Source organism: Zeus faber (genome assembly GCF_960531495.2).
Source record: "Zeus faber genome assembly, chromosome: 8".
Classification (NCBI taxonomy): Eukaryota; Metazoa; Chordata; class Actinopteri; order Zeiformes; family Zeidae; genus Zeus; species Zeus faber.
Window position 1 is genome coordinate 32,187,799 of NC_137195.1, and position 12,418 is coordinate 32,200,216.

At 46.1% G+C, this 12,418-nt stretch overlaps 1 protein-coding gene across 1 annotated transcript in view; it reads left to right on the forward strand.

Annotated features, from left to right (window-relative positions):
* Nucleotides 1–12,418, forward strand: part of LOC307234024 (low-density lipoprotein receptor class A domain-containing protein 4-like) — a 237,295-nt gene that overhangs the window by 78,263 nt on the left and 146,614 nt on the right. Inside the window, exon 2 of the mRNA XM_080005566.1 lies at nt 1,889–2,976. Coding sequence (XP_079861692.1) covers nt 2,937–2,976 — 40 coding nt within the window. The 5' untranslated portion in view covers nt 1,889–2,936. The remainder of the gene's footprint in view (nt 1–1,888; nt 2,977–12,418) is intronic.

The window sequence follows — 12,418 nt, forward strand, 5'->3', positions numbered from 1 at the left end:
TCATCAGCGTGCACTCTTCTGTGTTCTTGGATCCCCAGGATCTCCACTCCCCATTCCTCAGCACAGTGTGCTAGCTCAATCAACCTCGCTTCTTCTCTCGCTGTGCATGCGTTGAAGGTTCCCATAACGAATGGTCTCAGACAGCGCATGAGTGCATTGGACGGGGTGCTGTGATCGGACAGGACCTCCCTGGGACACTCCCAGGGTTTGAGGTCCTGTCGTCATGGTGCCCTCCAGAAGGAGGACCAGCACCACCGTCCGCCGCGATGTTCCTGCGGACTCCCGCCGCTGGAAGTACAGGATTTGGGATGACTTTGTAGTCCATGGTTGGCTTTACTATGCTGATAGCGGACTGTGGGGCGCAACTCCTCGCAGTCCCGGTTTTAGTTCAGAGTGTCCTTCTCCTACACAGGTTGCCGTCCAAGGCTATGAGCCCCATCTGCCCATGCTATTTAACCCATAGCTGGGACAGTGGTTGGCAGACACCAGGGCTTGTCCACACACCGGTGGGACTGCGCGGCTTGCCTCTGGGGCCCACTGCTGCTCCGAGATCTCCTACAGTTTGGCCTGGGACCTCGCGATACCCAGTTACCGTGTGTGGCCACGCGGAGGCACTGCAGAAGTCTTGGCGATGGAGAGGCTATGTATTGACCTCGGAAGACGAACACACTCGGCTTCCTTTACCCAAGACTGGGTTGGTCAGCGGCAGGAACTAAGGGAGGGAAGTCACATGCATCTCTACAAGCAACATCTCTCTAGTATGCTGCACTAGACGCATCAATGCACCCTATGAGCTCTCGCCCGCTCACACACAATTTTCTTTCGTAAACAATAAGTAACAAGGGTATCCGCTTTAATTAACATTTCACTGAAAAAAAATTTTGATCAAATCAAAAACAGAATAAATAAGGCAAGTAGGTCTAAATAAATAATAAAGTTTGTGGTGTTGTCCGTCACGTCGACATATTTTACACAATGAATATTTACCGCCTGCTTTGGGTCAGAACTTAAATATCCCAAAAAACGCCAAACTATGGATGTATGTTTCCCAACGATACGTCATCTTTCTGGTTCTCCTCAGAGTTCTGGATGCTGTGCTTCGTCTCCACTCCGTGTGTGTGTGACTACATTGTCTACTGTGTTGACAAGCGTACCCTGTCCACGAGGGAGGGGGCGGGGCTTATTTCTATATCGACAAACTTGATTGGTCAGAGGTGAAGCATTCAGATCAGCTTTTGATCATCCAAACTGATTGACTTCCCGTCGCAACTTGCTAAACGTTAAAAATAACAGATCTACTGACTTTTTTTTATCAAAATGATCCACCCAGCACTAATTCAAATTGTGCTGAAAAGAAATTATTTTCACCAGGCATGATGACCGGAGAGATTTAAATATGTCAGACAACACATTCTTCTGTTGTTCACCAAGCCCCACACGGCCTCCTCCAGACCTGTTTAGCGGTGAACTTCAAAGTACCCTCTGCTGATGTGGGGCTCTGACTGCATAAAATAGAATCACGGGCCACGCTTTAATAGAAAATGAAATTATTTTTTTCTTTCGTTCTTTCTTTCTTGTAAGAACCTAGTGGTTGGCTTGCCTTGCCTGGTTGGCTTGCTTCATGGTCATCTTATGTGATTTTTGTCTGCTTATGGGATGTGTGGAACCACGTGGGTTTAAATGTGGGGTTAAAACTATAAATATATATATATATATATATATCTTTTTTTTTTTCTTTTCATATGTGGTCATTGCTGGTGTTGGACAGCCTGTATCTCCATGCTGATGGCATATGCTCCATTATAATTTTATTCATCTCTCTCTCTTGCTCTCTCTCTCTCTCTCACTCTCTACTATCTTTCTTCTCTCCCTTGTCTCTCCTCTCCAGTTGCTCTGGCTTTGCAGTGCTGAGTTAGGGCCCGGCCGCACGGAGAGGCCACGGAGAAGAGAGAAAAGTTATCGAGGCACCGCGAAACTGGGGTAAAATGAAACCGCACAAGCACTCCGGCTGGCTTTGATGAAAGGGAAATAGAGGAACAGACGCAAAACTTAGACATCGAGAAGGGGACGGAGAGATCACCACAGAGGGAGACGGACGGACGGGCAGACGGACATGCTAACGTGGTCCTGGCCATGGCTGTAGCCCTGCGGCTGGGAGGATAGCCATAGTGTAGCCCACCTCCCCGCCAGCAGCCCACCCTAAACCCTCTTATTCACAAGTTCCCCCTACCATACTGTCCACAAACCCTACCACCCTTCTTCCTTGGACTTCTATTTGTTCTCCCTCTCTTCGTCTTGAACAGCTTTCCATCTCTACAGATTTGGGTTCAGGACACAAAGCACGTACGGAAGTCAAACGTCTGTCTCACTGGAACGATTAAAAACAGCAAAAAGAACCTAATTCCAACCGATCAACTGACCTGGGTTGGGAACCAGACGCCGAGTGGACCCAGCTTGCCCTTCTTCTTCCCTTCTTGCCCTTCTTGGACAGCTTTCCATCTCTACAGGTTTGGATTCAGGACACAAACAAAAGTCCGGAAGTTAAATGTCTCTCTAGGACTATTAAAAACAAAACAAAAAGATTATATTCCAGCTGGTCAACTGACCTGGGTTGGGAGACAGATGCCGAGTGGACCCAACCAGCCACCCACTTTCACTCCCCCAACCCAACCCACCCACCCCTAAGCCCCCTCAGTAGCGTGCACAACACCAACTTGCTCGCTCACGCACCATGGACTGTTAATAAAGAGACGATGGCCATCGGAACACCGTGTGCCCTCCTCCTCTGCTTCTCCTCCTCCTCCTCCTCATCCTTGTCCTCTTTATACCCCCCTCCTCCCGCGATCGTGGTTCGCACCAGTTAATGTTTGTCAATCCACGGAAACCCCCCCCCAACAGGTATTGTCGGCAGTGGGGTCAGCGCTGGAAGGAGAACTATGCAGGAAACTGATATACCGGCCACAAATGCCTTCAAAGGTACTTTGAATTATTGGTGGAGGATTATGTGTGTGTGTGTGTGTGTGTTGGTACAGTCAGTCATCCAGTTATTAAAACACGATTTGTGCAATATCCCCGTACCCCAGCATGCATACAGCATCTGCGATTTTACTCTCCGAAACTTGTAACATGTAGTGTGGTTTTACTGTGTCTATGACTCGCTGACTGACTTGGCTGCTGTACACTGTGGGAGATAATTAAACTGACCATTCAGTGTAGCAGAGCAGAGAGTGCGTATGTGTCCGGAATGGTTAAGCAAAGTTTGATCAATGCACAGAGCTCATGTCGGATAACACACACACACGCACACGCACACACACACACACAAACACACAGGTATGTAGCTATTGTGCATATTGTGCATTCCATATGCAATCCTTCTCCCTCTCCTCCAAATACATGAATTACATAATTCATAACATCAGCAGTGTTTGTGCAGATAAATGCTTATGCATTTTTGAGTGTCTGTCTCTACAATTGCGTGTGTGTGTGCGCGTGTGTGTGGGTGTGTGTGTGTGTGTGTGTGTGTGTGTGTGTGTGTGTGTGTGTGTGTGTGTGTGTGTGTGTGTGTGTGTCTCTATTTATTGTTAATCTGTGTGTATTGCACACAATGGAAGGCTCGTTTTCACGACTGAGCTTGGTGTGTGTGTGTATGTGTGTATTTCATTTTAAATGGAAGGCTGATTCTCAAGATTGTGTTTTTTGCATGACTGCTCTACTATTTTTTTCCTTCTTTCTTTTTTTCACTCTTTCTTTCTTGCTACATTTCCTAATGATCTCCCAGGTCAAGGTCCTCTCTCTGCAATCGCTTCCTCTTTGTTCCACCCCTCATTCTGCTCTCTCTATCTCTCTCTTTCTCAAATCAATCCACATTGAACTGTTAGACAGGTCACATGCTGACTGACGGACTTGGGGCCTATTAGTGATTTGCTTCTTGGACCCTGCTCACTGCTCCTTGCCTGGGGCTGATGGATCAAAACCGGGCGGGGGCAGGGCAGACAGACAGTGATTGTCCGAACAGCTTGCACCAATGAGACTAATCTCTTTGTCGGTGTTTGTTTGTAGTCTTATGTATCTGTATGCCTACCCAGTCTGTACTCTGCTTGTCTGTACTCCAAATGGCCAATATCCGAGAGTTCAGCCTCAACAAAACCTGGATGTATTTCATTACATTATACCAAGTAGAGCCATTTAGTCAATGCTTTTGTCTGAAGTGACTTATCATTAGTAACCAAACTCACAGGTCAAGCCTTTAATCAGAGTATATCAGTATCTACAGAAGGAGCCACTTCGAGAGGGCAGCTAGAACATGACAGGAGCCAGGCAGATCCATGATTGGGGCATGGCTGAACCATGCAGGGTCCCTGTTGGGTCTGTGCTCGAATCTTGCCAGTAATTATATCCCCCTCGATGACGTAATTTTGCGGCGGGGCCTGGGAACATCCCCAGGCTGCATTTGTGGAAAAGCAGTTGCAATGGTTTATCTGTCCACCGGGGGGAGCAGTGGTTCAAAATGTAAAGCAACTCGTGTATACAGGATTATCTTGCGTTTGTTTAATGAAAAATATAAATGTTTTGGAATGGACCCACCGCAGCGAAACCCGCTATGTCACGCAATTCTAAAATCGCCATGGGCCACCAAATAAGTTGACAAAACCTTTCTAGAAGGAAAATTCGATTTTTCCAGATTCATGTTCCTTTGTGGATTTTCAAAAAATGTCTAATTTCTAATTGAGTTTGATTTATAAATAGTAGATTAATGTTAAACCGCTGAGTTAAATATTCCTGTTAGATTACATGGGGAAACACAGTTCACTTACCGAGACGCTGAACAGCGCGAACGCTGATCGATCGTTTCCTTTAAAGCAACCGTCCAGGTGAAAATCATCCCTCCATATTCCATGTGATGTGGAGTCACAATGTGAAACCATTTTGATAGAGTTCAACCTTTAAATCATACTAGTTTTACACACACCCGGATACATTATTGTGTGGCATAACCCGCGAAAAAGAAAGGCTGACGACACTTCCCTAAACTAGACAAGGAGCCTTCGGTTTCTCTTGTCTGTGAAACATTCATCTCTGTGTTGTTATGGATTTCGAGAAGCAGGTGGCGGAAGCTTTAAATCATATTGCAGACCTTACTTTAGTCAGTGCAATAGATCCAAGTCAGTGTAAGCAGCTCTGACAACATCTTCCGCGATGATGACAGTGATGCCTAGAAAAAACATCAATGCTGAATCTGATATCCGCGTTATCCCAGACTTGGAAAACATTTCAAACAGCGGATTTCAACCTGAATGTGATAATGAAACAGAATATTTCAAGAACCACCGGAGGAGACCGACGAGAAGCCCCGTTGTTGTTACAACGGAAGAAGTTTCTACAAGAAGCGATTTCTATAGCATGAGGAAATACGCTCGGAGAGGTAGGTCTACAACTCCATGATCAAGGACTCCAAGAACACCTGTGAGTGCCTCAATCTCTCTTTGGGTGGTCGTGTTCAACCTGCGAGCAACCACATCAAGATGGTCTAAATACGTGATGTAAACTTTGGCTGTTCATCATGGAGAGAGTTACATGAAAGGGGTAGACAAAAGGTTACAGCGGAAATTAAATATCGGTGGGTCAACTATTAACATTCCAAGGCGATTTTGGCTATTTGGCATACGCACATTTATATATTAAATGACACACCAAGGTTGATTTACAGAGACTAATATTATTGACAGATTGTACATTTTGTTGTGTTGTCTGCACTTTTAAACTTGTAAATAATTCCACTTTTATAAAATATGTATATTCTTACTGTTTGATAAAAACTTTTTTAAAAACAAAGATGTGTGTCGATGATGCTGTTCAACATTCCCTATAAACACAAGAACAATGCAGCGATTGCTCCATTCAGCAGGGTGTCAAGTGGCCATGTGGCAAGTAGCCATGTGGCTTTGTTGGTCCTCCAAACCATCTGCATTCTGGGAGCTGGCTGAATGGGTCCAAGTGTTGGGGAAGCTTTGAGGGTGATTGTCTCAGAAACACAGTTTGCCGCACCCTCGTCATTATCAACTAATAAAAAAAACATGACAAAAAAGAAAGTATTGTTACAGAAATTAAAGGGTCGCTTTAATCTGCAGTTTGTCAATCGGTTGGTTTAAATAAAGAAGTAGACAGACGCTGGTTTTACTTGTACATGGGTCGGGTCAGAGATGTGCCCTTGAGAAGTTCTCTGAGTCTAACTGTTTATTTTCAGGGTGTCAGAGAATATATGGTCAGTTTGGCGTCACAGATTTATAGGTATTCCAGATAAGGTCTCAACACAGTCTTCCTGTTCTTGCAGCTGCATCAGCGTAGGAGGCCGAAAAGACTATACTCCCGCTTTTACGGTTTGGAAAACCATGGGAAAATAAGAAATATGTGACTGAGGACATATAAGGTTGTGTACTTCATTATGTGTGTGCATATATGTTTATGTGATTAAATAGATTTAGATAAATTGTTACATTCCACCCTTTTAATCTAAACATAAGGATAATTAAAAACAACGATGGAAAATGTAAATAGTAAGACATCAAAATAGAATGCTGAAAATGAAACACACATACAGGGAACAAAATATATACGTAAAACACATCACAACTGAAAAACAAAACAAAAGCAAGGCAGAAAGAAACCTCAAACCAAACCAACAACAGTGGGTACATGTAAATGTATACTAAGAATAAAGCGGGAACAAATACAATAAAACAAATGATCATTACACTAGAAATAAATGGTCAACAAATAACACTTTGTTATTAGAAAAATCAGGTTATCAGAAAAAACCTAGCCATTGACGTCTGGTAAAACCCAGTGGGAAACCCAGGAAGTCCTTTTGATGGAGGGGCGAAGGGAAAAGATGACCATATAACAAGGTGGGGAGTAGCCAGGCTAGAGGAGGATCGGAGCAAGCTGGTCATATATTCTGAAGGGCAGGTATACAGTATGTGCATAACTAGTGGGCCCTTTATGATCTTTAATTTTGCCGAGGTCAGATGTTTGAAGCAAGCTCTGTGAAGGAGTTCTTTGTTCAACCATTCTGAGACTCACCATCACACCCCCCCTTGGAGATTGAACATCTCCACATAAGGTAGTGAATAAAAGAGGTTTCAAAGAAACGCAGAATTAAACGAATAACCATGAAATGTATAAATTCATAACAAAATGAAAAACACATTCCAAAACCACACAACTTTGATGAACATCAGAATAAAACAAATAACGATAAAATACAAGCAAGAAGTAAAATAGCAAATTATATGTGTATATATATATATATATATATACATATATATATACATATATATATATATATATATGAGCAAACCAAGAAAAGCATCAGCACTACAAATTCACAAAGATTCAAATTAGCGCATCATGTGTGGTTTTAAACTTGGGGGTCCTGTAAGGAAGGGTTGTCAGGTATCAGGGCCTGCAGGGGGAGACCAAGGATCCAGAGGGCACTCCTCAAGGGGGATGGCAACAAAATTCTTAACGACTTGGGGGGTTATGCAGCATAGTAATGGTATTATACAAACCAAACAAGTGCATAATAATGCGAGGATGGCGGCTAAAGTGGCGGCATCAAGAGTGAGCCAGTGGCGCCAATTCATAAGGAACCACCAGAACCCACTCTGAGCATCATTTACTTCCTCCTTAAGAGTGATGTCGTGTAACTGGGTAAGCGTTTGTAAAGCTTGATCTATGACATGGCCGTCAGCGTCGTTGTCGGGGACGAAAGCACAACAAGCTGTTCCGACAAGGACGCAGACTCCACCTTGTGCTGCCGTAAGCTGGTCCAGCACCATATGGTTTTGTAGGGATAATAGACAGAGCGTGCAAAGCTCTTGTATCGTGGCGTTGGTAATGAGGAGATCGTCTACATACTGTAAAATAGTGGACCCAGACGGGGGTTAAACTTACCGAGGTTATGTGCTAAGGCGGTGTGGAAAGCGGCCTAGTCCATGTCCAAGTAGAGCCTGCAAAAGTAAAGGCGAACCAAAACTGACGTTCAGGGGCCACAGGGACCGAGAAAAAACCTTCTTCAGGTCAGTAACAGAGAAACAGGCCACTTACGGTGGGAGTTGTGTGAGGATTGTGTGTGAGTTTGCGACTATGGGAGCACACAGTAAAACAGCAGCGTTGACAGGTTGCAAATCTTGGACAAATTGGCAATTTGTTTGAGTTTGATTGTCTTTAACGGCGGCCTTCTTTACTGGAAATATTGGAGTGTTTGCAGGTGGTTTGGAAATTCGACGAGAGCATTGAAAACAGGGGTTATGACGTCTACTGTGTCGTCCCTTTTGTTGAACCACATAGAGAGTAGCTTCTTTTATTAATCCATTATCGGCGGGACTAGTGGCCCACAGACATTGGGAATAGTTATTAATTTGTCTTCTGTGAGTATGCCTATAAATGGGGAGCTGTTATTTGCATCAGGTGACAGCATAAGTCGTTCAACGGGTGTGACGTGTTGCAGTGGTGTGGTGTAGATGTCGATGGACGGGCTGTAAAGTGTGTTGGCCGCGGATGGAGAGGGTTCCCAGTCCGAAGCGTTTAAAGCACAATGGAGCCAAGGGCCCAGCTCCTTCCAGGCGGAGGAGGGGTGGCTGGATCCATGCCAATTTTGACTGTCGTGGAGAACAGGGAGAAACGGAGCATGCCGCAGGAGAACAGTCATAGTATAAACTACACAGTGTGAGAGTTTCAGAAGGTGTTGAAACATCAGTCCATTGAACAGGTAGTCAGGATCAACATTTGGTTGCACAGAGGCGGTGCAGTGTAATTCGGCGGGTCGCATAAAGGAGATGTCATCCGACGCAACCTTCATTTGAGCTGTTTTTACCAAATTGCCGGCGAAAATGGAATCAATAAGGCGCCATTCGAAAATGGTGCGTACAGTGAGGGGGTAGAGCAGGTTTTCTGGTCTTAAGGTGACCTTGAGACGGCCGTCACGTGATATCACACTTATGCCAAATGCACATTTTAAATCACGGCCTAAGAGGTTAACTGGACACGTTTTAGACCATATAAATTTGTGTTCAGAGGCTCTGTATAGTGTTCGAGTATTGGTACAGCCTGTGACAGTGCATGTATCAGTCTGAGTATGGGAGTGAGCGGTGAATCACATGCATTAACAAAAGAATAGCTAGCACCCGAATCTACAAGAAATTCCAAATCATGACCTTCAATTTTTAATGTAGTGGTCGGTACTCTGCTACAAGTTTGTGTATAATACGATTGAACAGTAAACACATTTTCATCATTATTTTGCTATGTTTATGTGTGTGTAGGTGTCACCTGATCAGGGTGTGCAGAGTTTGGGTCGTTCCCTGGGGTCCCCTCCTCCGGGTGTCAAATCTGATATTGTCCAGATTCCCCTGTTTGACCCCATTTGCCCTGTGGTCATCTCTTTGGCGCCGTGGCACAGGCGCGGGCCCAGTGTCCTTCCTGGCCGCAGCGTTACCAGGTGCTGGGGCCTAGGTTTGGACCTCCTCGGCCCCGGCGACTGAGACGGCTTCCACGGAATCCTCCGCCTCGTTGGGTCTGGCCTGAGGTGTTTTGCTGAGGCCATGATGGACCTGGTTGACCTTGAGTGATTGCCTGAGCTGCCTGAGATGGTTATCTGGGTTCGGGACCAGTCCGTTTCCGTTGATCTTGTTTGTGGTCGTTGTCCCTTTGGTGGGTCTCATAGGCTTGTTCAGCATGGAGGACGGTGTCAGCAAAGGTTGCCGTCTTCCAGGTGACAACCAAGCGTTTCAACATGTCACCAAGTGGGGACATGAGTCCACTAATGAACACGAACCGTAGGATTCAAGATTCAGAGGTTTATTCGTCACATACATATACATACTTTTATACATAAATGCAGTGAAATGTCAATGCAACGCACCCGGAACACAAAAGCTACCTTCAAATTTCTACTTGACTAACTAACTAATTCCTAAGAGGTAGCTCAGGAGGTATAGCTGGTCATCTAGTAATCTAAAAGTTGCTGGTTCGATCCCAGGGTCCTCCTGCTAGCATGCTATAGTGTCCTTGAGCAAGACACTTAACTCCTAATCGCTCCTGATGGCTGCGTCCATCGGTATTTGAATAATTGTAAATCGCTTTGGATAAAAGCTTCTGCTGAATGTAAATGAAGTGTGTGTAGAGATATACAGTATACAACAGTACGGCGCAGCAATACAGTAACACCGAACAGAACAGCAATACAGCACAGTATGCAATAACCCAGAACAGTGATACAGTATGCTAAATACAGTACAGTAAGGTAGTGGAGCCTATGTCTGTGACTCAGTGAGGACCCCTGGTGAGTTCAGTTCTAATGGCCTGCGGGAAGAAACTCTGTCTCTGATCTGGCTGTGTGACTGCGGAGACGCTTGCCTGACCGCAGAAGCTGGAACAGTCCATTGTTGGGGTGGTGAGGATCCTTCATGATCCTGTGGGCTCTGCTACTACACCTCCTGGTGTATAAGTCCTGCAGGGAGGGGAGGGTAGTTCCAGTGGTACGATCAGCTGAAAGCACCACCCTCTGCAAGGCCCGCTTTTCCTGAACAGTCCAGTTCCCAAACCAGGAAGTGATGTTGCCTGTCAGATGCTCTCCACTGCTCCAAGGTAGAAGGACTTGAGGATCCTCACTGAGACCCGGAATTTCATCAGCTGCCTGAGGTGGTAAAGACGCTGCCTTGCCTTTCTCACCACAGTGTCTGTTTGTAAAGTCCATGTTAAATCCTCCGTGATGTGGACTCCCAGGTACTTGAAGCTGCTCACCCTGTTGACAGAAGTCCCATTAATCACCAACGGCGCATGCGTCCTCGGTTGTAATCCCCGCCCAAAGTCCACAATCAGCTCCTTAGTTTTGCTGACGTTCAGGTGGAGGCTGTTGTCCTGGCACCAGTGTAACAGGTCCATCACCTCCCCGCGGTAGGCCTTCTCATCGCCGTCGGTGATCAGGCCCACCACAACGGTGTCGTCAGCAAACTTGATGATGATGTTGGAGCTGGACCTGGCTACACAGTCATGTGTGTATGGGGAGTACAGTAGGGGGCTGAGGACGCAGCCCTGGGGGGATCCTGTGTTCAGGGTGAGGGAGCTGGACATGTGCTTCCCCACCCTCACCACCTGGGGCCTGGCTGTGAGGAAGTCCATGATCCAGGCACACAGCGGAGTGTTCAGTCCGAGCTCCTGCAGCTTGACATCCAATCTGCTAGGGACTATGGTATTGAAAGCTGAACTATAATCGATGAACAGCAATCTCACATAGGCCCCCTTCCGGCCATCCAGGTGCGTGAGCGTGGTGTGCAGTACCTGGGAGACCGCGTCATCTGGTACGCAAACTGCAACGGGTCCAAGGTGCGGGGGAGGGAGGCGCAGATATAATCCTTAATCAGCTTCTCGCTTTGTAGTTGTCCATATTTACGGATACAAGACCGTCGTTGTAAGCGGCCATGCAAGCATTCCGAGCGCAGCGGATGGATTTAACTACGGTTTCTGGTTTGGAAATATCCTAATTTTCACCGTGGGAACAGGAATTACCTTAGCTTTGTAGCCGCTAACGTGGCTACAAAGCTCACAGCCACTTCCGTAAACTCGCTGACGTCACTGGAACTTGATTGGAACATTTTCCCAGTTGACGTCAGTCAGAGCGGCCTGAAGCGCAGCCTCTGCTTGGTCCGTCCACCGCTTCACTTCCCTCGTCACCACCAATTCTCGCGCGATCAGAGGCCTGTAAATGGGAACCAGCGAAATCAAGGTGTGATCAGATTTCCCGAAAGCAGGGAGTGAGACGGTCTTGTATCCGTTCTTGTATGGTGTGTAGCAGTGGTCCTGGTGGCACACGTGATGTGTTGGTATAAATTAGGCAGAACTTCTTTAAGGCTCACCTTGTTAAAGTCACCACCACAGCCGCGTTCGGATGTTTGTTTTGAAATCCGCACAACACATCATACAGGTTCGAGAGTGCTGTGTCGGTGTCCGCTTGCGGTGGAATATAAACGGCTGTAGTGATGACCGGTGAGTCTCATATGGTGTCAGAGGAGATACCCCTATCTCTTCAGGTTTCATCAGTCCACTGTGATTGCGGAAAACACCTTCCAGGCGTCCGGCATAGGCTTGTGGCGTCTCATGTGTGTTCTAGACACATTTGTTGATATTGGAGTGATCGAAGACCTCGGGGAAGGCTTATCGAGCGCCTGCGACAACCTAATCGACAAGTTGGCGCCACTGCAGGTTGTCTGCATGGTTAACGTCAAGGTGTGTGAGACGTAAGTTAATTTTGTCATCAGGTATCAGGTTGGACACACGGTTAAATTGTACACCACATGTCTTGACGAGGGCTCTTTGTATCTCACGTCCCAGGGGACGATAACTCTAACACATGTCT